The sequence below is a fragment of the Mus musculus genome, chromosome 9 (genome assembly GCF_000001635.26).
Source record: "Mus musculus strain C57BL/6J chromosome 9, GRCm38.p6 C57BL/6J".
Taxonomy (NCBI): domain Eukaryota; kingdom Metazoa; phylum Chordata; class Mammalia; order Rodentia; family Muridae; genus Mus; species Mus musculus.
The window spans coordinates 65733757-65757600 of record NC_000075.6 but is presented as its reverse complement, the minus strand read 5'-3'; the positions used below and the strand labels follow the sequence as shown (position 1 = coordinate 65757600).

Sequence of the window (23844 nt, the reverse complement as noted above, 5' to 3'; positions counted from 1 at the left end):
GCTTAGTGGGTAGGTAAAGGCACTTATGGCTCTACGTTCAGTCTCTAGAACCAACAAAATGGAAGGGAAGAACCAGCTCCTACAAGTTGTCTTCCGACCTTCCATGACTCATGCTCTCTCTAAATAGATAAATGCATAAGTGTAATAAAAATTTAGCAGTTACATGTAATGTTAGGTAATGACAAGTGTTATGAAGAAAGTAAAACAGAGATTAGGTCATAGAAAGCTAATATAGGTATGTGATTTATTTTGATTGTGAGCCTAGCCTTTAACAGCTAACCCATCTCTCCAGCCCTGGGTGTATAATTTGTAATGTAAGTATTCAGGGAAAGGATTCCCAGAGGTGGGGAGTGCGAACACTTCTGTGTTCAACTATGTCAAGGACATTTCCTCTTCAGCCTTTTGTACTTGATATACTCTGTTGAGATTTCTTCCCCTCTACCTCTGCCCCAGTTTTTATCCTTTAGGCTTTTCTATTTGGCTTTAATTTTGCCTGAATTGCTTTACTGGTTGCTGGATAGCACTGTGCTGGGGCTTTGGGGTAACTCATACATAAAATGACCATTAGATTTATTCATTATCATTGGGGTTTTGTGAAACAGTTTCATATAACTCAAGCTGGTCTAAGACTCAGAGAGCTCCTGAGTGCTGAGATGGTAGGCAGGCACTACCACATCTGGTCCAGCAGGTCTGTTTTTAAAATCTAGGTCATTATAGAAAATCTGGGACTTTCTAGGCTTGTGATTTTATAGTGAATGTGGAGAAATGAGGATACCTGAACGTTTATCTTCCTTAGGAACTATTCCTCTCCTTGACTTCTATGCTCTCTCCTCACAAAAGACACCAATACTTACTGATACTATTCCAAATTCCCTGTTGACTGAGGATGATTTACTGTTTTAGCTCTTCTTTCTTTTTCTTTTTTTTTTTTTCCCACCCAAAGTCACATTTGAGAATTGACTTTCTCTGGGTTTTGTTGGCAGTTTTTAATTGTATTGCCTTTCTTGACTATGATAAAATAAGGATACAACTTGGAAACGGCACCTGCAGAAGTGACCTGTCATCACCACCCGCCAGGCCCAGTACATGCATGCTTCTGATGAACCACTGCTTAGTATTTATGGATGCTCATATTCCAGTATTGTGCAAGCACAGGCTCTGCCCAAGGAACCCAAGAGCTAAATCACCCACTTGATCTGTGACTTTCATCTTTCCTTAGTTTGTTTGTGGCCACAGGGAAGAAAATTGGAGATAAAAACTGTAAAGGCAAGGGGAAGACTAGACTGTCACTCACTGTTGCTGCCTGGAAAGGGGCCTTGGGGCTCAGGTGCAAGGTTTGGGCGCATCGCAGCTGCCATGAGTAACCCGCTCTCCTCAGGTCAAGGATGGCGAATTTCCACATGGTTGCATGTTCCATTCCTCTTTGCCCTAATGCTGTCTTTCTTTTTCTTTTTCACTAATTGCTTAGCAGTTGCTGGTGCAATTAAAGCGAGTTGTGTCTGCAGCCTCTGCGGCCTGCTGTCAGCACCCTCTCTCTGAGGTCTTCATCTTCCTGCTAGGGCTGGGTGAACATCTGAGTTTTGAAGCAAGGAGGGGGGGCACCCATGGATATAGTTAAGTGAATTTCTCTAAAAGCAGCAGCTTGCAGAGTTGCAGTTTTCTTGACACTAATCATTTCACTAAACCAAGCCCTAGCCCTCTGTGTACTCTTCACTAATTTAATGGGGCTTGTACTTGGCAGCACAGTATAGAGATGATTCCTGCTTGACTTGCTTTGAGTGGTGATGTAGAAGGGCTTTTCATTCTTACATAGGAAACAGCATGAATGACAGCTTCAACATGAAGAAGAGTCAAAAACAAATCCAAGGGTTTCTGTGGAAAATAAGAATCCAGATTTTAGAATTGGCGATGTATCTCAGCAGGTTTCCTCTTCCCTCCCCTCCCCTCCCCTCCCCTCCCCTCCCCTCCCCTCCCCTCCCGTCCCCTCCCCTTCCCCATCACACACACACACACACACACACACACACACACACACACACACACAAGAAAACAGATTATTTATTGAAACTGGAAAGCAAGGAAACAAATTCTTGGGCTAGAGAAGATGGTTCACTCAGTGGTTCAAAGCTCTGATTGTTCTAGCAGAAGACTGGGTTCAAATCCCAGCACCCAAATCAAATGGCTGCTAACAACTATCTGTTATCTTTAGTTCTGGGGACTCTAATGCCCTCTTCTGGCCTCTATGGGCACTAGGCACACATGTAATGTACAAACATACATACAGGCAAAACACCCATAAACATAAATAAAGACAAATCTTTTGTTGATTTTTGAGAAAGGGTCTCATTGTGTTGTCTACGATGGCTGGAACTCTATGTCAACCACTCACAGAGATCCTCCTCACATGCTGGGATTAAAGTAAAGAGCTCTGCACATGTTAGGCAGGTACCGAGAAGCTGTGTTGCAATTCTTTCTTTTACTTGTTTTGAGGTTTGTTTGTTTGTTTTTGTTTTGCATCGGGATCATGGAGCCTAAGCTGGCCTCCATTTCCACCGTGTGGCTGCTTCCACCTTCCCGAGTGCCAGGGTTACATACATCCCTGCTCCACTCTACTCGGTTTCTCATGTTATGTTTTATTTTTAAATGTGGTCTCATTCAGTGGCCTAGAACTTGTGATCCCCTAACTTCAGCTCCCCAAAGAGCTGGCATTAAAGACATGCTCCATCAGGCCTGGCTTGTATTATTTTTTTTTTATTTTAAAAATTATTGAATTGATGTTATGATGAGAAACCCTAGCATTAATATTAACAGGTTCTTACTGCACTTGAATTTTTTTTTTAAAGATTTATTTATTTATTATATGTAAGTACACTGTAGCTATCTTCAGGAACCCCAGAAGAGGGCATCAGATCTCATTACAGATGGTTGTGAGCCACCATGTAGTTGCTGGGATTTGAACTTAAGACCTTTGGAAGAACAGTCAGTGCTACTAACCGCTGAGCTGTCTTTTCAGCCCTGCACTTGATTTTTTGTATCAAGTTTACATGGTTTCTAATAAAGGATTTAAGCCTAAAAAATTATTGTATTAAAATATTTTGATTACTGAATGTTTTTGGTACTCACTTTAAGCTTCACACCAAACTGAATATCTCATTTACTTCAGCTAATCAGAAAACTAGGAATAGGGGGGAGGGTATGGGGGACTTTTGGGATAGCATTAGGAAATGTAAATGAAGAAAATACCTAATAAATAAATAAATAAATAAATAAATAAATAAATAAATAAATAAAAGCTCTCCTGTAACAGCTTGTACCACCTTAGAAAAAAAGGAAGGAAGGAAGGAAGGAAGGAAGGAAGGAAGGAAGGAAACTAGGAATAGAAGGGAAGGTCTTGATAAGGTTTATCTAGCCCATTGTACTTGACACATTTAAATTTGAGTTTTACTTACTATGTTTGTATGGTATGTTTGTGTATGATCCCATGCAGAGATCAAAGGACAAAGTTTGGAAGTTGGTCATCTCTCTCCCTACCTTGTTGAGGCAGGGACTCTTGTTTTTCTATACTGTGTATATGTACTCCAGGCTGACAGGCCTTTTAGCTTTGGGGAATGAGTCTCCTGCCTCTGCCTCCCACTTAGATCTCCACCTTCTATATTCTAGGAGCCATAGGGCCATGTCTTAAAAACTTTGACACACATAAACACACAACACCCAGAACAACTAAAGCATGAATTTAGTAAAAATACAGAGCAAAGGTTAATAATATGAAAAGTATTTTATATACTTAAAATGAAATTTTAAAAACACCGTTTATAGTGATATTAAATTGTTAAAAGATAATCCTGACAAAAAATGTGTAAGACCTATTCGCTGTAAACTACAAAAATGTAAGATATATAAAATAATCTAAGTGAAGATTAACCGTGCTGTCATATTTATCAATAAATTCAGTGACTCATCTTAAAGGACAGGCACATGTGTGCCACTGTGAAGGTCAGAGGCCAACTCTGGAGTCAGTTCTCTTGTCCTACCTTTTCATGGGTCCTGGGATTGAAATTAGGTCATCAGACTTCTTCAGCAAGTGCTTTACGCACTGAGCCATCTCACTGACCCTAACTCTATAAACTTCTGATTCTCATGTCTCCACCGCCTAAGTTCTTGGGTTACTAGAATTTGCCATTGTGCCTGATTTTGTGCTCTAAGCAAGCACTCCACCAACTGAGCTGATCCTCGGTCCCTAATTTGCAAATGGGTCTTTTTTGTGTTGCCCAAGCTGGTCTCCAACTCATATGTTTAAGTGATGCTCCTATCTCAGCCTTAAGCATAGCTGAGACGACAGATAGGCACTGCCACATCCCGGTTTCTAGCATGTTTTAGTTATTTTATCAGCAGTAAGGTGGTGGAGCACACCTTTAATCCCAGCACTCAGGAAGCAGAGGCAGGTAGATCTCTTTGAGTTCAAGGCCAGCCTGGTCTACAGAGAGAGTTCCAGGACAGCCAGAGATACACACAGAGAAACCCTGTCTCAATAAAACAGAAAACATGTTTCTCTTGCCTAGCCACTAACTCCTATAAGTTGTCCTCTGACTATCACATATGCAGCATGATACTGTGCAGGACCTCTTCAAGTAAGTAAAGTTTTAAAAATCTTCTTGGATCTGGAGAAACGGATCATGGTTAAGAGCACTGGCTGACCTTCTGCAGGGCCTGTGTGGCTTTGCTTCACAGCACCCATACAGCTCTAGGTAGTAACAGTAACAGAAGATTGCAGCACCCTCTGCTGGCCTCCTTGAGTATGTACATGTATGTGCATACGTACTTACATTGGGCAAACAAAATACCCATGTATATAAAGTAAAAATTACTATTTCTTGTTTTGTTTTTGTTTTTTGAGACAGGGTTTCTCTGTATAACAGAGCCCTTGCTGTCCTAGACTTGCTTTGTAGACCAGGCTGGCCTCGAACACACAGGGCTCCACCTGCCTCTGCCTTTTGAGTGCTAGGATCAAAGGCATGCACCACTATAATCCGCTAATAAAAATTACCTTTTAAAAACTGATTGCATAATGGCACAAAGCATTATCTAGATAAGAAAAATTAAAACTTGGATTTCCTTAAGCTGATCACTGATTGGTTAGTTTCAGCCTCAGCTGCTATTGTTTAGCTTATATTGGCCTCTTTTTGCCATTATAGTCCTTGGTGGATTCTTAAGGACCCTTTCCAAGTAGACCACAGGGGCTGTGCTTCTCCTGGAGGCCTCCCCTGCTGTGGCTCATGCTGAGGAAGCAATGCTGTGGTTGTTAGAAAGGCCCTTCCTTCTCTGTCTATAAACCTGTTATTCAGCTCACTTGGGGAGTTGGCTGTGCGGTACCATCCTTGTGCTGCCTGCCCTGGAATTGCAACATTAGCTCCAAGAAATTGTGTGTTCGCCCCCTCTCACATTCTCTCGTTGCGTGTGTGCATGTGTGTGTGTGGAAAGAAGGAAGGAAAAGTGGTTGACATTGTCAACACAAACTAGAGTCATCTGGAAAGAGATTTTCAGTGAAATTGTGTAGTGAATTGGCCTACGGGCATATCTGTGCCAAGGTGTCTTAAGTTACTTAATGTGGGACGATGTAGCCCAGTGTGGGTGGTACTGTTAGGAGTGGGGGTGGCGGGGATGTGCAAAAATGGAGAAATGGATCTGAGCACAAGCAAGTGAGCATGTGTATATGACTGGCCTTGAACTCGGTGCTGGTGGTGCATGCCTTTAATCCCAACAGTCAGGAGGTATATATATGAGGATCTCTATGAGTTCAAGGACAGCCAGGGCTACACAGAGAAACCCTGTCTAAAAAAAAAAAAAGAAAAGAGAAAGGGATTATGAGAGGTAAAGTTGGGAGAACTTTATATACAAAATTTTCAACTTTATTTGACCCAGAACTTAAATTTTTTTAAAAGATTTATTTACTGATGTATACAATGTTCTGTATGCATGTGTGCCTGAAAACCAGAAGAAGGCACCAGATTTCATTACAGGTGTTTGTGAGCCACCCTGAGGTTGCTGGGATTTGAACTCAGTACCTCTGGAAGAACAGTCAGTGCTCTTTACCTCTAAGCCATCTCTCCAACCCACAACTTAAATTTTTTAGTTGTCTTTAATTTTAACCTTTCCGTGTGTTCGAGGATAGCTGGGGTTGTGGCTAGTAGAGTGCTTGCTTTGCATACAAAAACTCTGGATTCCGCCGGGCATGGTGGCTTACGCCTTTAATCCCAGCACTCGGGAGGCAGAGGCAGGTAGATTTCTAAGTTCGAGGACAAAGGGCATAAGATTGGGTGAGCTATTCAGGGCAGGGCTGGAAAGCTTGCCCTAGTGGTGATGGCTTGATGGGGAGAGCTGGCTGGTTGACAAGCTCACCTACTATCCAGGCCCAGATCCAGGGCTTTAAATTGACCCACCTCAGTATCTACCCCATCTATGAACTGCTGAATCAAGTGAAGGGGCCAGTCCTACAGATCCAAAGCTGCAGGATCTTCATAACACAGAGCAACAGCAGGATATCCAAGAAGATTCCTGGTAAGGGTCCAGTATTGATAGTGTAGGAAAAGCAGAGACCTTGAGCCAGACCAATGACTCATTACAGTGAATATTCACAAATAAAGAAGTGTGGGCAAAGGGTATACTGTGTGACACACTGTGACATACTACAGCTTCCACAACAAGATTAGATTTTTCTTTTTTGGAGGGGCCTGGTTGCAAGGGCAGAGGGCAGGTACAAAGAGACAGGCAGATGAGTGGGTTTGGGGTGCATGATTTAAAGTTCACAAAGAATTAATTAAAAATTAAATTAAAAAAAAAACAGGGGGCACCCATCCATGAATATTTGGGTAGCACAGATTGGCCTTGATGAAGAAGAAAAGACACAAAGTTAGGAAAGGAAGGTGGGTAGATCTGGAAAAAGGAGAGAAACAGTAAATATGATCAAATGTGTTAAACTTTCAAAGAACTAATGAAATATATATTTTAGGAAAGAAAAGTGCATGGTCTTAAATGTGATAAAAAGAACTAATTCAATTCTGTTTGGATGCTGTTGCTAAGGAGAATGTGCTGTGAGAATACCCCTCTAAATATATAAATACAAACTCTCCCTTTGGGTGGAAAGTCTGGACTTGTTAATATAGTAATGAAGTAATTTGGTACCTTGCCACATGGCTCAGTGCTGTGCATATATAAAAAAATGAGAGCTAGGCTGGATGGTGGTGACATACACCTTTGGTCCCAGTACTGGGGAAACAGAGGCAGGTGGGTCTCTGTGAGTTCCAGGCCAGCTTGGTCTATAGATTGAGTTCCACAACAGTCAGGGCTACACACAGAAATGCAGTCTCAAAAACAGAAACTTAAGAAGGAAGGTAAACTTGGAAGTTGTTTTTTTTTTTGTTGTTGTTGTTTTTGTTGTTGTTTTTCCGGAGACAGGGTTTCTCTGTAGTTTCTGTCCTGGAACTCACTTTGTAGACCAGGCTGGCCTCGAACTCAGAAATCCTCCTGCCTCTGCCTCCCAAGTGCTGGAATTAAAGGTATACGCCACCACCGCCTGGCTCTTGAACTTGTTCTGTAGACAAGGATGGCCTTAAACTCAGAGATCTGCCTGCCTCTGCCCCCTTATTGCTGGAATTAAATGCCAGTGCCACCACATGGCTTTTTTCTTTTCCTTTTCCTTTTTCTTCTTTCTTTTACAGGAGAAAAGAAATTTTGTGATTTACAGTAATACCAATATGTTCATTTGAATGAGAAAGCAGATAGCTACATAGGGTCTGTTATAATGAAACAGACTGGTAGAATTAAAGTAATTGACATGTAAAGGCATGGATTTCTATTCCATTGACTTACTACACATGTGTAAGGACTTTTTTCCTCTTGTGGACTGCTTTCTCTGTTCTTGTGTTTATGTTTTTAATGTATGTAGTTTCTTGCATGTATATGCTTGCTATTTTAATACTTTTACTTTTATGTATTATTTCTGGGGGGTGCATTGTGCAGTCCTGTGCCCCACGGCAAGTGTGCAGGCCACAGGACACCTTCATAGAATTTTTTTCTCTGCCTCCCTTTACCCAAAGTCTGAGGCTAAACTCAGGTCACCACGCTCACACAGCAAGTGTCTTTACTTTCTCAGTACCTGTGTCCATCATCTCTGTCTCCCTCTCCCTCCCCTCCCTCCCTCCCTCCCTCCCTCCGTGTGTGTGTGTGTGTGTGTGTGTGCGTACGTACGTACGTACATACTTTCTCACCTTTATTTTTGTTCAAACAAACCAGTCCAGTTTGGTGGCTAAAGAACATAGAATCCCATTTGAGACCTGAACAAGACCTATAAATGAAAATAAAAGAGGAGGAGGAGATCTTCAGAACTAACTAGGCTGTGGGATGCTCTCGATGTGAACATCATTTAAAACTAAGACCATGTTAGTATTTCACAGACTGACAGATATTATCTCTTAATCTGAATAAATGCACCTAAACTATGTGAACATTTATCATTCAAAACATTAAAATCTCTCTCTGGAGCTCAAAGTATGTGTTCTTTCAGCAGCTATCATGTTTTGACTCTTAAGCCTGATATAGTCCAAAGTCATTGATTGCATAGTGCCTTTATCTTAGTCATGGAATCTCAGAAAGGCTCCTTATTCTCAGTGTTTTGATTTTGTACTAAAAATGCTTGTCTGAATGAAACACTCTTGCTTTGATGGACACATTTGTAATAAAGCCCAAGTTAATAGAACTGCCATTGAGCATAATAGCTGTGTCCGACACTTAGTGTGAATTTAGACAAGTTAGGGTTTATTACAATATTAAGCCAGTTCAAATTAAGTTGAAATCCCAGCCACTAAAGAGACTGAGGCAGGAGGATGAGAGTTTAAGGTATTGGAGGGTTACAGATTGAGCTCTATACTGTTCTAGGTAATTACAAGACCTAATCTCAAAGTAAAAGCTAAAAAGAGTACTAGGGATGTAAGTCCACGGAAGAATGTGTGCCTGGCATGCAGAAGCTATCACAGTCAGTCAATAAAATCAATCAATAAAATTTATTCAGTGCTATTTTATTAATCTCAAAACATGAAGGCAGGGCTAGAGAGATGGCTCAGCCATTATTAAAGGCTAGGCATTAAATGCTGGACAAGAAACTAAGGCAGAAAGCAGGACTCGGTTCTTTCCTTCCCTAACCTGGGCTCTGGGGAGCAAACTCAGGTCACCAGGCTTGGCAGCAAAGGCCCTAACCACCGAGTCAGCTCACTGCTTCTGGACAGCCGGCTCTTTCTCAGCATGGTAGCACATGCTTATAATCCCAGCACTTGGGCAAGGGGATTGCTGAGAATTCCAAGCCAGTCTGGCCTACCTAATGAGTTCCAGACCAGCGAGGGGTATGCCTCAAAAACATAAAAATTAATTAATCTGAATACCTAACCTGTATCCTGAATTAGTGCTGATATCTGACTTATGTGCCAGACAGCAGTGCTAAATACTTTTTATATATTTCATTTAGTTCTTATAATATGTATCAGTATGGTTTTCATATTAATGAACACACTAGGCATAAAAAAAATTAAATGACTTTCTTAAAGAAGACAGCAAAATATCTGAACACAGCCTTCAAAGTTAGGTTTTTTCCCCCCCATGATTATCTTTTCATCTGAAGTGACTTTTAGTATCAGTCTGGTCATTCCCTCTACTCTTTTCTAAAATATTACATTTCAGGAACATAGCTTTATGTGAGATTTTCCTTTCTACAGGGTTAAGTTTATAAATAAAATTTTTTTAATTCATATTGGAAATAGATTCATACATTGTTGATTTGGCATGAAAAGCTATCCTTTCAGAAAGCTCTTATATATTCACAGTGAAGTGGCACAGACAAGTGCCAGCGAAAACTGAGACTAATGGGTACTAGTGTAAAATTAGGTGTGGTCTGTCAAGCCTCTTGTTACAAGACTGCTATTGTAGCTATTATGGAAGCCAGGTAAGAATGTCACAAGTTCAAGGCCAGCCTAAGTAACTTAATAGGACTCTGTGTCAAATTTTTTATTGTTTTTTTTTTTTTAATGAGAAACAAATGGTAAGCTGGGGCATGCTTCTAGTTTGCTAGAGAGCAGAAGAGCTAAGTTTGGGCTGATCTCGAAGAAGCTGGAGGGGGAAAGAAAAGGCTGCATATGGCCCTGTTTAACTTAAAAACTCAAATCCAAAAGAAAAAAGAAAAACAAAAAACAAAGCCGGGCGTGGTGGCGCACGCCTTTAATCCCAGTGCTTGGGAGGCAGAGGCAGGTGGATTTCTGAGTTCGAGGCCAGCCTGGTCTACAGAGTGAGTTCCAGGACAGCCAGGGCTACACAGAGAAACCCTGTCTTGAAAAACCAAAAAAGAAAAAAGAAAAAGAAAAACTCAAATCCTTCCTAGCTGTCAAATACTTACTGATTAAAAATACCAAAGTCTGGGGGCTGGTGAGATGACTTAGTGGTTAAGAGCACTGACTGCTCTTCTGAAGGTTCTGAGTTCAAATCCCAGCAACCACACAGTGGCTCACAACCATCCATAAAAGATCTGATGCCCTCTTCTGGAGTGTCTGAAGACAGACAGCTACAGTGTACTTACATAGAATAAACAAATCTTTTAAAAAACAAAAACAAACAAACAAAAACCCCAAAGTCCTACAAGGCATGTTGCCTCAACATCCATAATCCCAGTACTCAGAAGGCTACAACAGGAGGATTGCTGAGAATGGCAGGCCAGTCAGAGCTGCTCAGTGTGACCCTACCTCAAAAAAGGAAGTTGGGAGAAAGGATCAATCTACCTGTGTGCAAAGAGTTCTAGACTTTAATTGTCTGACTGCTCAGTATTCACATTTTAGGGCCTTAACTGAATATTATCTGAAATGACACAAGGTCATGCATATGAGATAAGGGACCATGTCAGGCAAACCAGCGTGTGTCTGTGTGTGTGTGTGTGTGTGTGTGTGTGTGTGTGTGTCCGTCCCTTTGTTTTGTATCCTATTACAATTGGAAACAAATCCAGAACCAGTGTAGATCTGCTTGAGTGAAGATAAACCATAGCTGTCAATGGCAGTTTCCATGTGGTAGCCAGCCACTTTCCTTATAGCCTCATAGCTCCAGCGTACATAGATTTGAGAAAAACATGGTGGGTAAAGGGATTTGATGGAAGCCCTGGAATGGAAGAGAAATAATAATTAGCCCTGTTCTCTTGCACTCCCGTGCTCACTCACTCTGGGGCGGGGGTGGGGGGGTGTATACACACATCTGGAGAGCAGAGGACAACTTCAGGAGTCAGTCCGAATCTTCCATTTTGAGAGTAGGCCTCTTTGCTGTTTTTCACTGTGCACACCAGGATAGCTGGCCCCCAAGCTTCCATTCAATGTCCTATTTCAGCCTTCAAGCATTTAGAGAAACATGCTGTTTTTACAGCTATTTACCCAACCCTGTCCCGATTTATCATGGCTTCTAAAGATCTAAGCTAAGGTCATCAGGTTCTGCAGCTAGCACCTTACCACTGAGCCATCTCCCCAGCCCAGCCCTACTCTTATAAACTGTGTTTTGGAATGACAGTTAGTAGAAATTTGACCCTAGTATTGTATATTCAATATTTAGGTCCTACAAAATTGCTCAGGCTGACCTTGAACTTGTGACATTCCTACTCGTTTTCCAGAATAGCTAGGATAACGAGCTTCTACCATGAGGCACCATCAAGAATTTGGATAAGCAAGCTGTCCATACATCACAGGTTTTTATGATTGAAAAATAACAATCACTTGAATTCAGTGACTAGCTGCATTGTTTGCTTGCTTGCTTGCTTGTGAATATGTCTGTGGGTGCACATGTGCTGTGGTGCGTGTGTAGAGAGATCTGGTTACAACTCAAAGGAACTGGTTCTCTCCTTCCCACATATGGGTCCTGGATTTCAACCCAGGCTCTGTGTCATGCAGTTTTGCCCGCTGAGCCATCTTGCTGTTCCTGTTTTTTTTTTAAGACACGCAATAACTCAAACTAGCTTGGAACTTGTAGTTCTCCTTCCTTAGTCTCCCCAATACTAGGATTACAGAGGCAAGATACCATAACCACTCTGGTTAATTATTTTACTGTTGCCCGTTCTTCGTGCCTCCTAGGAATCAGCAGATGCATTTTCCCCTGGGTATATCTAATGTGAATATATTGTGCCTTAGAGGTTTGTATATGCTGTTCCCTCTGCTTGTTGTTTATGCTTAGGTTCTTCATGTGACTGGCACCTTCCCATCCAGGGTCTCAGTTTAAATACACCTCTTCAGAGATAGCATCTGTGGCTGTCTTAATGTAACCTCAATGGTAGTTGTTTCTGTTATCCACATGCCCTATAGGTTTTCAAGCATGCCCCACCCCCATTCCTTCTTTGGGGGTTTGTATGATTTAATATATAGTCCTAGCTAGCTTGAAACTCAGCTCTACATCATCCTCTTGAGTCCTGGAATCACAGAGGTGAGACAGATGCCTAGCTCTAGTAATGTCTGATTTCTATGTATTCAGTGGTCTTTTCCATTTACCATTCAATGTTCAGTGCATAATATAAAAGCTTTCCAGGGAAAGAACTCAGTAATTGTTTGATCAGTGGTCAAACTCTGTATATCCATGTCTTGAAAAACAGTGGGAAGCACTAAGCTTTGGGGCTCCATCTCTCTTCTGACAGTGCACATAGCACGAGTCTTGCAGCGAGGAAATCAGCAGCTATGCCTACCTAGGATGCTGTATGTCAGGCGGCTTTGAGTTAGTATTTTATTATCTGTAGTCCAGCTTGTCATGCCTCATTTTTCCTCTTCTCTGTGGCTTGTCACTCTCCTGCTTGACTCTGACTCAGAGTCTTCACACTAAAAGGATATATCAGAGAAGTGAGGTGTCCCTGAGAGCAGGCAGGAAGGGTGGAATGACAAGAGCCACCAGAAATCTCTTTCTCTGAGGTCACAGTTTGGAGTCTAGAATAAGAGGGAATTTGAGTGCCTCTTGTTCTTGCTCAGTGCCCTCAGTCTGAGTGCTTAGCTGGCAGGCAGGCACCTTTTCCTCCTCAGAACTGTCAGAGCAACATGAAGGTCAGGCAGAGAGAGACAAATGAGAGCAGCTCAGGGAAAGGAGGTTACCACGGTAACAAGCAGGCAGGCCTGCTATTTGGAAGCAGGCCTAATCTTTCTCCTCCTTCTCAGTACTGGAAGATGGGTATTGTGTAGCTGACCTGCATCCTTGGGGTGGGAACCATAATCCCTCTCTGACAGTTTCTAGTGACACAGGAATGAGCTGCTTTGCATTTTAATTTGATAAACAGAAGCCACAGTTTTCTCAGAAGTGCTAGAAACATGGCTTTTTCTGGCTCTGTTCCAGGCAGAATTCTGGTTGCCACAGACAGGAGTTTGGGATTGCTGTTTATTTCTCAATAAAGACCTTGTATATCTGTGTGCTTGTGAAACATGCCTATTGGTTCAGGAAAGCTAGAACTAGACTTAATGCAAGTTATCCTTGGGAGGTATGCTAAGTTTTGTCCTGCCTTAGAGGTTTGTATATGCCATTCTCTCTGCCTGTTATTTACTCTTAAGTTCTTCATGTGACTGGCACCTTCCCATCCTGGGTCTCAGTTTAAATACACCTCTTCAGAGATGCCATCTGTGGCTGTCTTAATGTAACTCCCATGGTAGTTTTTTTTTTATCCCTATATATACATATACATATCCACATATGTGCATATATGTGAGGATGATAGTAATATATAATAATAGCAATAATAGTACATATGCATATTTGCCTTTTGAAGACTACTGAAGCCAGGCATAGTGGCACTCACCTTTAATCTCAGCATTTGGGAGGCAGAAGCATGCAGAGCTCTGTGAATTTGAGGCCAGCCTGGTCTACATGGTGGGTTAGTTACTCTCAGAGCAATGAAGGAGAGACCCTGTCTCAACCAACACTGAGATACTCCTGCTCCCCAGCAAGCATGCAGTAATTATTTTATTTTCTGACCTCCAGCCTTATTCTTTTGTGTACCACCACCCCACCCTCCCTGATATCTCACTATGCAACCCTGGCTAGTGTGGATCTCCCATGTGGACTAGGGTGTCCTGCCTCTGTCTCCTGCATGCTAGGGTCAGAGACATGGCCACCCCACCTGGCCAGTCTTCTTACTTTTCCTGCTTGCACATTTCTTATTAACTCAGTACCTTTTGTTGTAATGAAATGCATACATAAACCTCCCTTTTCTCTCAAAACATAAATTTTAAACAAGGATAATAAATTTTCAGTGTAAAGTCATCTCGGATCTCCTTACTCAGAATGAGCTGGAATGTCCTTCCAGACCTCCCCTGTTGGTGATTGTTTAAGAATCATTTATGCTCTCATAGGTCTCACTTTAGCATTGCTGGGCTGTTCCACCCTGTGATATGACCTTGTATCTTTTTAGTCACTAAAAAGAAATAGGTTGTGGCTACTTGTCCTCAACAGTAAAGATTCTTCTTTGATGAACACTCAGGTTGTTTCTGAATCTGCTTCTCTCTAGCTATAAAGCAACAGCATTGAACAGACGGGCATGGTGGCACGTTCCTGTAATTGCTCACCTGGAAGGTGGAGGCAGGTGAATCAGGACTTGATAGTCATCCTTATCTACATAGAGAGTTCTCGCCAGCTTGGGCTACATCTGACCACCAAATTAGTTAATGAAAAAACATTGAACTGATCTGTATATCATAAATCTGTGTGCCTGTCCTGTCATCTCACTGATGTAAGGGTTTTCTGACAAGATCTTGTTGCATAGTTCATTTGCCTTGAACCCAGAGCCCCCCCTAAGAACTGAATTTACAGGCATGCCCCATCATGCCTGATTTTGTTGGGGGTGGGGTAGGTGATGGTAGTGGTTTATTTATCCATTTTAGTTCCATCTGTTTTGACACTAGGTTTCATGTAACAGTTGAGTGTGACCTGAAACTCACTATGTAGTGGAGAATGATAGCCCTTTGGGGCTTTGAGGGTGCTGGCGTTACAATCATGGACCAACACACTTCTTAATTTTTTTTTAAGAAAAAATTAATTTGCTTTACTGGAGTACTAAATAGCAAGTACCCTCTTTGACAGAATAATTAAAATTTTGATTGAATTGAAGTCTTTTAAGTTCAAAGTAATCATAGTAGAGAGTATAGAATTTGTACTCAAAATCAGTGATCTGTCAATTAAAGGGTGCCAGAAAACTACAGACAGGCAGCTGCCACACTTTCAAATATGTAGGTCATAAAGCTAACATTGATCAGAAGTAGACTCCTAGCCGGGCGGTGGTGGCACTCGCCTTTAATCCCAGCACTTGGGAGGCAGAGGCAGACAGATTTCTGAGTTTGAGGCCAGCCTGGTCTACAGAGTGAGTTCCAAGACACCCAGAGCTACACAGAGAAACCATGTCTTGAACCCCCCACCCCCACCAAAAAAAGTAGAAAACAGAAAATAAGAAATTACCTCTGAGCCAGGTGTGGTGGCGCACGCCTTTAATCCTAGCACTCGGGAGGCAGAGGCAGGTGGATTTTTTAGTTCGAGGCCAGCCTGGTCTACAAAGTGAGTTCCAGGACAGCCAGGGCTATAGAGAAACCCTGTCTCGAAAAAACAAAAACAAAAACAAAAAAAAAAAAAAGAAAGAAAGAAAAAAGAAATTACCTCTGAAAGCATAATTCCCAGTGACCTGAAAACCTCCTCCCATTAAGGCCCACTTTGTACCGCCACATTCCAATAGTGACAAATGGAACCAAACCTTTAGCAACGATTTACTCCACCCCGAAACTTTAAGTTTCTCTCCTCCCTCCATGTGGCCCAATATATTCATGTTTAAAAGCAGAATGCTTGCCTAGCATGCACATAACACTAGGTTCAGTATCCACATAAACCGGACATGGTGGCACATGCTGATAATCCCAGCACTCAGAAGGTGGAGGCATGGGCTGGAGAGATGATTCAGCAGTTAAGAAGAGCACTGACTGCTCTTATATGTAAGTACACTGTACTCATAAAATAAATAAATAAATAAATAAATGAATGAATAAATAAGAAGGTGGAGGCACAAGGATTAGAAGTTAGATGTTGTCTTTAGCTACATAGTGAATTCTAGGCCATACTGCCAAAAGTAACCACTGCAGGGGTTTGTTTGGGGGTGGTGGTTGTTTGTTTGTTTGGTTTTGGTTTTCCGAGACAGGGTTTCTCTGTGTAGCCTGGCCGTCCTGGAACTCACTTTGTAGACCAGGCTAGCCTCGACCTCAGAAATCCGCCTGTTTCCGCCTCCCAAGTGCTGGGATTAAAGGCATACGCCACCATGCCTGGCTACCACTGCGGGTTTTAAGGAGTAAATGAAATGTCTGTAAAAAGCTTTCCCAAGGGCTTGGCACACACACAATAAGCAGGAAGTTAGTCACTGTGATTACTGTCGCCCTCAGAGTTCCTTGTGGTCTTCCCTTTCTGGATTTATTCCTTTGAATAAATCCTTTGAATAGTGCGGGGACTACCACGCCCGGCCTCATCTTCTTGAAATCACAATACAAAAAGAAGAAGAAGAAAATCTGTCTGATGGAAACCAAACTGAAGGTGAAATATATGCTGCTAGGCTCTGCCAGGAGCTGTGTATCTAGCCCTAGTACAGGAAACGCTTTAAAGCATAATGGAACATGTCACTTTCCTGATTGTCATGTTGCATTGACTCTTTACCCTGCTAGACATCTTCCACCATAATCTTCAATTCTTCTAACAAATGACTGTTACTTCCTCTGAGACTACGTATTTGGTATTGCATCAAACCAAAAATAATCTAATTTCCCTAATCTTTTTGTTGAATTTGTCCCTTAAGATTGAGCTGAAGGTTCCTGGCAGTGGTGACGCACGCCTTTAGTCCCAGCACTTGGGAGGCAGAGGCAGGCGGATTTCTGAGTTTAAGGCCAGCCTGGTCTACAGAGTGAGTTCCAGGACAGCCAGGGCTACACAGAGAAACCCTGTCTCGGAAAACCATTTAAAAAAAAGAAAAAAAAAAAAAAAGAGTGTTAGTGGCCATGTGGTTTCTAGGAAATGATCCTGAGTCCTCTGCAAAAGCAGCCAGTCTGTTTCCCTCCAGTCCAGGAGAGATGTCTCATAAGCCAGGCAAAGTAGCCTCAGGAAACTGTAGATTTAATTAGTTTTCATAGCTCAAGGTTCCAAATGAAAAATAATCTAGAACTGAAGACTCTATTCCATACAGTTAGAGTAAATCTAGGCCTGCTTCTGTAGTAGAGCATGGTCACAGGCATGGACTTCCTACAAAAAAGAGCAATTCCTTTACAAGGGAAGGAAAGTCAAAGGCTTTTATGATTGTACATACTTGTCACCCTAGCACAGGAAAGATGGAAGCATCAGGACAATGAGTTTGACATCAACTTGGGCTTCGTGAGACCTTGTTTAAAATAAAATAGAAGGGGCTGGAGAGATGGCTCAATGGTTAACTGCTCTTACATAGGTCCTGAGTTCAATTCCCAGCAGCTTCACAGTGGCTCACAACCATCTGTAATGGAATCTGATGCCCTCTTCTGATCTGTCTGAAGACAGCAACTGTGTGCTCACATACATAAAATAAATTAATTTAAAAAAAACAAAAGACTACACAGGGAGACTCCATCTCAAAAATGCTAATTGTTTATTACAGCCATTTTTTAAAAAAATGAAAAGAGGGGCTGGAGAGATGGCTCAGCGGTTAAGAGCACTAACTGCTCTTCCAAAGGTCCTGAGTTCAAATCCTAGCAACCACATGGTAGCTCACAACCATCTGTAATGGGATCCTATGCCCTCTTCTGGTGCGTCTGAAGACAGCTACAGTGGACTCATATAAATAAACAAACAAACAAATAAAAAAAGAAAGGAAAGAAAAAAGAAAGCCTAGGAATCTGCAAGTTGGAGTTCTGCGGACACCAGGACTTGACGATGGCATCACTAGTGCCATTGAAGGAGGCGCTCACGGAGGTCAAACTTAGAGAGCTGCCGAGCTGGATACTGATGCGGGATTTCACCCCCCAGTGGCATTGCAGGAGCCTTTCAGAGAGGGTATGACCGGTATTACAACAAGTACATCAACGTTTGAAAGGCAGCATCTTGGGGATTAGCATGGTACTGGCAGTCTATGTGGTTTTCAGCTACTGCATTTCTTACAAGGAACTCAAACATGAGCGGTGATGCAAGTACCACTGAAGAGGGGTCGCTGAGCATAGCTGCCTGGCCCACTCTGACCTATTCTTCAGAATTCAACTGGCTGAATCTTCATACCCTGACTGAGAACTAGTGTCCAATAAAAGGTCTGCAAGTTGGCTTACTGTGTAAAGGCACTCACTGTCAAGCCCAACAGCTTAAATTCAGTTCCTAGGGACCCATATGATAGAAGGAGAAAACTGACTCCTGCAAGTCGGTCTCCAACCTCTTTACAGTATGGCAGGTTTTATAGAGGAGACACTGTAGCAAAGCATGCCATAGTCCCAGCTCCCTGGAGGAGTGAGACAAGTGTATCACTTGAGCCCAAGAACTCAGCTTGGGCAACATTAAAAGAACAGTTCAGGATCTTAAGGAAGGAAGGTGGGTGTGGTATAATGTGTCTGTGACCACTCAGCTATTAACACGGCTGAGATTTCCACCAGTCTGTCTTTTTAAGACAATTTTTCTGTTCCTTGTAATAAAAATACCATGACCAAAGTATCTTATATAAGAAGTTTATTTGGCTTACAGCTCCAGAGAAACATGTCTGTCATGTCACGAGGCAAGGCAGCAAGCAACAGGCAAGGCAGCAGAAAGATGATGCAGAGCGCCTGTATCTCAGACACAGGCACAGAGCAGAGAGAGCAAATTGGAAGTGGAATAAGACTATGAACACTCAGAGTCTACCCCAGTGACATGTTTCCTGCAGCAATGTCACATTTCATAACCCCTCCCAAAAACAGTACCACTCCCTGGAGACCAAGTGTTTAAATGTCTGAGCCTATGGGGGACATTTCTCATTCAAACACTATAACAATTATATAGCATTTGTGCTACATGAGATTCTGTCTCAAGCAAGCAAGCATTGCACTGTATTTATTGCATGTGTGTGGGGAAAGAGCCATAGCACTTATGTGGGAGTGGTAAGAAGGCAACTTAAGGGCATTGATTTTACTCCCTCCACCATGTGGGTCCTGGGGAGCATTAAACACAGGTCATCAAGCTTGGCAAGGAAGTACCTTTACCTGCTGAGCCATTTCAAGGGTCTGGTGTGTAGACGATGTATAGAAACTCAGAAAACTTGGCTGATGAGAAGTTTGAGAAGCAGGGCGCAGTAGAACTCTGTAATCATAGTGTTACGATGTAATCATAGCACCAGGAAGTCACAGCTTGAAGGGACTCAGCTCAAGTTGGAGCCCAGTGTAGTCTCTCTTGTCAATTTGAGGCCAGCCAGAGCTAGATAGTGAGATCTTGTCTTTTTAAAATAAATAAATAAATAAACCATTCTATACAACAGTTGTCATACTACTTGACGTTTTAGACCTATACTTGAAGTTTAAATGCCAAGAACAAGAAAGTTTCCTGTAGAAAATGATGTCTCTCTTACTATAGGATGTGGCAGACAATTTATAGAGAGGAAAGATGAAGGGGAGAGAAGAATCTGTAATTAGAATATATTGTATGAAAAATATTTTCAATAAAAGAAAAAAGCTACATAATAAAAAAATGATGTCTCAGAGTTAAGGGCTCATTAAAAGGAATGTAGATGATGGCTTCTAATTTCAGATAAGTTTTATCTGTCCTTGGTAATGTTGCCAAAGAAATGAGCATTTAGAGAGAGTGACTCCTTCCCTCTGTCAAGGGCAAACATCAGTTGTGTCAGTGATTTGGTTGGTTGGTTGGTTGGTTGGTTGGTTGGTTGGTGGGTGGGTGGGTGGGTGGGTTGGTTGGTTGGTTGGTTGGGTTTGTCGAGAATAGGTCTTAGTAGTCACTTAGTAGAGTGTAGGGACTAGAGTTTGCAAAGGATAACTTATAACTTTAAGCTCGAATTCTCTTGCCTCTGCCTCCCAAGTATTAACATTACAAGTCTGCACCATTGTACACTGCACATTATACACTTTCTATACTGTCTTGTATGATTATTTTGAACAAATCTTCTTAGAGCTACTGCTGTTGCCAGAATAACTAACTTTCTGCCTTTTTTAAAGGTTTAATTTTTATTTATTTATTTTGATTTCTCTAGACAGGGTTTCTCTGTGTAGCCCTGGCTGTCCTGGAACTCACTCTGTAGACCAGGCTGGCCTCGAACTCAGAAATCCACCTGCCTCTGCCTCCCAAGTGCTGGGATTAAAGGTGTGCACCACCACTTCCTGGCTTAAATGTTTAATTTTTAGTTATGTATATGTGTGAATGTCTGAGCTAGAGTGCAAGAGTCTGCACAGACAAGACATCAGATTCCTTGTAGCTAGAACTAAAGCCATGGTGAGCCACTGATGTAGATGCTGGGAGCTGAACAGATCCTCTGTAAGAAAAGGACATGCTCTTAACTGCTGACCTCTTTTCTGCCTTTGGACTAGGAACATGAAGGTATGAGATCCACATTGTGAATGGAAAAGGAAGTCTGTCCCAAATATGTCTTCTTTAGAACATTTTCTATCCCAAAACTATACTGCAGCCTGGAACAATTTTCTCCATCAGTGCCTCTCCCATGGAAGTCAGTGGATAATTACTTCTTGTGAGGAGATTAATGACCTTGGCCTTTCTATATTATTCTCTCTGTCCCTATCTCTGAGCCGCCTGCCTGTCAGCACCCCGGAACCTTAATAGATGCTATTGAGAACCTTAATGGGTGTTATTAAATTAATATGGAAAGGTGAACTGAAAAGAAATATCACCAAAAGATACAGGAAATGGACTTTATGGAACTTCAGATTTGTTCTAAATTCTTGGTTTCTTTTCAGGCTTCTGCTTGGTTTGTTTTTACCTTGCTATGTAATTGAGCCCAGGGATGCCCAGTAAAAAAAAATGTCCCAATCAGAGATTTAAGAATTGGTCCAACTTTTTTGTAGCCATGGAGACATTTGATGACCTTAACTTTTCACATCCCTATGCTTTATTTTTCCTGTTGGTGCCAATCAATTGACGATCTCTGTTTGGGGGCCCTAGGTATGAAAAAGATAGTAAGTGAGTAATTTTCTGATTTTAATTTTCTTGCAGAGTAATAAATGAAACAATGCTTGTTCCAGAAAGTAGCTGAATATGATATACTATCAAGCAATCTAGAATTTTTATTTGTTTGTTTTTGTTTTACCAAATAGGGTTTCTCTGTGTAGCCCTGGCTGTCCTTGAACTCCCTCTGTAGACCAGGCTGGTCATCTGCCTCCCAAATGCTGAGATTAAAGGTATACACCACCACCACCACCACCTGGCGCCATCTAGACCATTAGCTGTATATCATAGAGCTACTTATAATGTATTATGGCCTTGTGTAGATTCTAATTGCACCCAAATAATAATTAGTAGAGCTGGTATTATAATTAAACACTATGATTCTCTGTGATCGTTCTTTAAATTTCTGTTGGAACGGAAGATTTCTTTGCTTTCCCATACTTCCCTTCTAATTCAGTGCATAATAAAATAAAGCTAACTTCATACAGAGGCACAGCTCTGCTTAGTGGCTCTGACCTGTGAGGTAGTTTTGATGTGTACGTGTTAATGAAACCCTGAGCTACGAAAGCTGGAGATGTAGCTCAGTCAGTAGAGTGAGTGCTTATCTGGCACACAGAAGGCCTAGGTTCAATTCCCAGTACTACATAAAACAGGGCTTGGTGGCACCTATCTGTAATCCCAACACATAGGTAGTAGAGGCAGGGAGATCAGAAATGCAAGGTCATCCTCAGCCACACCTTAATTCCAAGGCTGGACTAGGATTCTCCAAAGGGGGAAAAATCTTTGAAAGCAGGTGTAGTACCTTATACATGTAATTTCAGCACTATGGAGGTTGGAATATTAGGCAAATGGATTGTGGTAAATTCAAGTCCAGACTGGACTACATAGCAAGAGCTGTGACAGCCACCTAGACTAGAGTGAGGCCTTACCTCCTACCACCAAAAGAATTTTAAAAACAACAGCAACAAAACCAGGTTTTTTGGTTTTGTTTTTAAAGATTTATTTATTCATTTATTTTATGTATATGTACAGATGGTTATGAGTCTTCATGTCATTGTTGGGAATTGAATTTAGGACCTCTGCTTGCTCTGGTCAGCCCTGTTCAGTCCCTGCTCACTCTGGCCCAAAGATTTATTTTTTATTATACGTACATACATTGTAGCTGTCTTCAGATGCACTAGAAAAGGGCATCAGATCTCATTATGAATGGTTGTGAGCCACTCAGGACCTTCGAAAGAGCAGTCAGTGCTCTTACCCTCTGAGTCATCTTGCCAGCCCAACAAAAACAGTTAATTATTAGCCAATTATAGTGGCACACATCTTTAATCCCAGCACTCTGGAGGCAGAGGCGGGGGAATCTCTGAGTTTCTGGCCAACCTGGTCTACAGAGAGAGTTCCAGGATAGCTAGTGATGTACAGAGAAACCCTGTATTGAAAAACAAACAACAATAACAGAATCCTGGGGTATAGCATTTCCACTAACATTTTTGTTGAGGTGTTCAGTAGCAAAGTATGATAGACTGCTCAAGAGCAGCAGTGGCATTTCCATCTCACATCTGATCTTTTCTGTATTTCTCAGTGCAGAATTGGGATCTGGCTCTTATCTACAGCACACTAGTATGCCTTTCTGGACTCAGAGAGAGCAAGAGTAAATGTCTTTCTGGTGACCTCTGTGCCTGATAGTGCTGCCTCCGTTGTGGAATGGATTGTTAACAGAGCATGTGCAAGCAAAGCAATCTGCAAGCTCACAGAAGGATTTTTTGCTGTTTGTTTTGGGAGGTTTGTTAATTGGTTGGTTTGACTTTCTTTGGGATCCGGGAGGTGTTGAAACGGGGTTTACCACAAACTCCTTTGTAGCCCAGACTGGCTTTTTGCTCACAGTGATGTACTATTCACAACCTTCTGGATACTGGGATTGCAGGTATGAGCCACCACACCCAGCTGTGTCCTAAGCTAGATCAGTCTTTGTATCCAAGAAAGAGTACCTTGAAGAGACTTATTTTGGTACCAGAAGAGAGACTGTATATACTGATAGTGCTCAGTCTTAGTTCTTTCTTATAAAAGGAACAGAGATACAGACGTAGCTAGAGTGCAGATGGTCTGTATATTCTGTTCCTGACTTTTCTAGCAATACCTCTCAAAGCTGTATTCTAGCACTATAAAGTAGTAATAGGAACATTCCAGTTTACCTTCAAACCTATGGAGTGTTGTGTGTGTGTGTTTGCATGCACACACATGTATAGTATATAAAGGCCAGATGTGAGTGTCTGATACCTTCCTCTATTGCTCCCCTGTTTTGTTTTGGACGGGGTCTCTAACTGAACTCACAATTTGCCATTTTGACTAGCACAGCTGAACAAGAAGCCCCCAGGAATGAACCGTCCATCTCCACTCCAGATTCCATTGCTGGAGTTAAAGATACGCACCACCACACCCAACTTTTCTATGTGTGCTGGGGATCTGAACTCAGGTTCTCATGTTTGTACTATACTCACTGAGCCATCTCCCTACACCCTGTGTAGAGAATGGTTGGTTGGTTGGTTGGTTGGTTGGTTGGTTGGTTGGTTTAATAGAGACAAGGTCTCTCTGTGCAGCATTGACTGGCCTGGAACTCACAGATACCGGCCTGCCTCCACCTCAAGAGTACTGGAATTAATTTAAGGCATGCACCATCAT

The 23844-nt window shown here is 41.9% G+C and overlaps 1 protein-coding gene and 1 pseudogene across 2 annotated transcripts in view; both read left to right on the top strand.

Moving 5' to 3' along the window:
• Zfp609 (zinc finger protein 609) overlaps positions 1–23844 on the top strand; it is a 135987-nt gene that overhangs the window by 69964 nt on the left and 42179 nt on the right. Inside the window, exon 1 of one of the 2 annotated variants that reach the window (XM_006511007.4) lies at positions 22721–22947. The exons of the other annotated variant lie outside the window; for it this stretch is intronic. Within the exon in view, the coding sequence (XP_006511070.1) occupies positions 22888–22947 (60 nt within the window). The 5' untranslated portion in view covers positions 22721–22887. Of the gene's footprint in view, positions 1–22720; positions 22948–23844 lie in introns of those variants that run through there. 2 annotated transcript variants of the gene reach the window in all.
• Gm30089 (predicted gene, 30089) lies at positions 17930–18328 on the top strand (annotated as a pseudogene).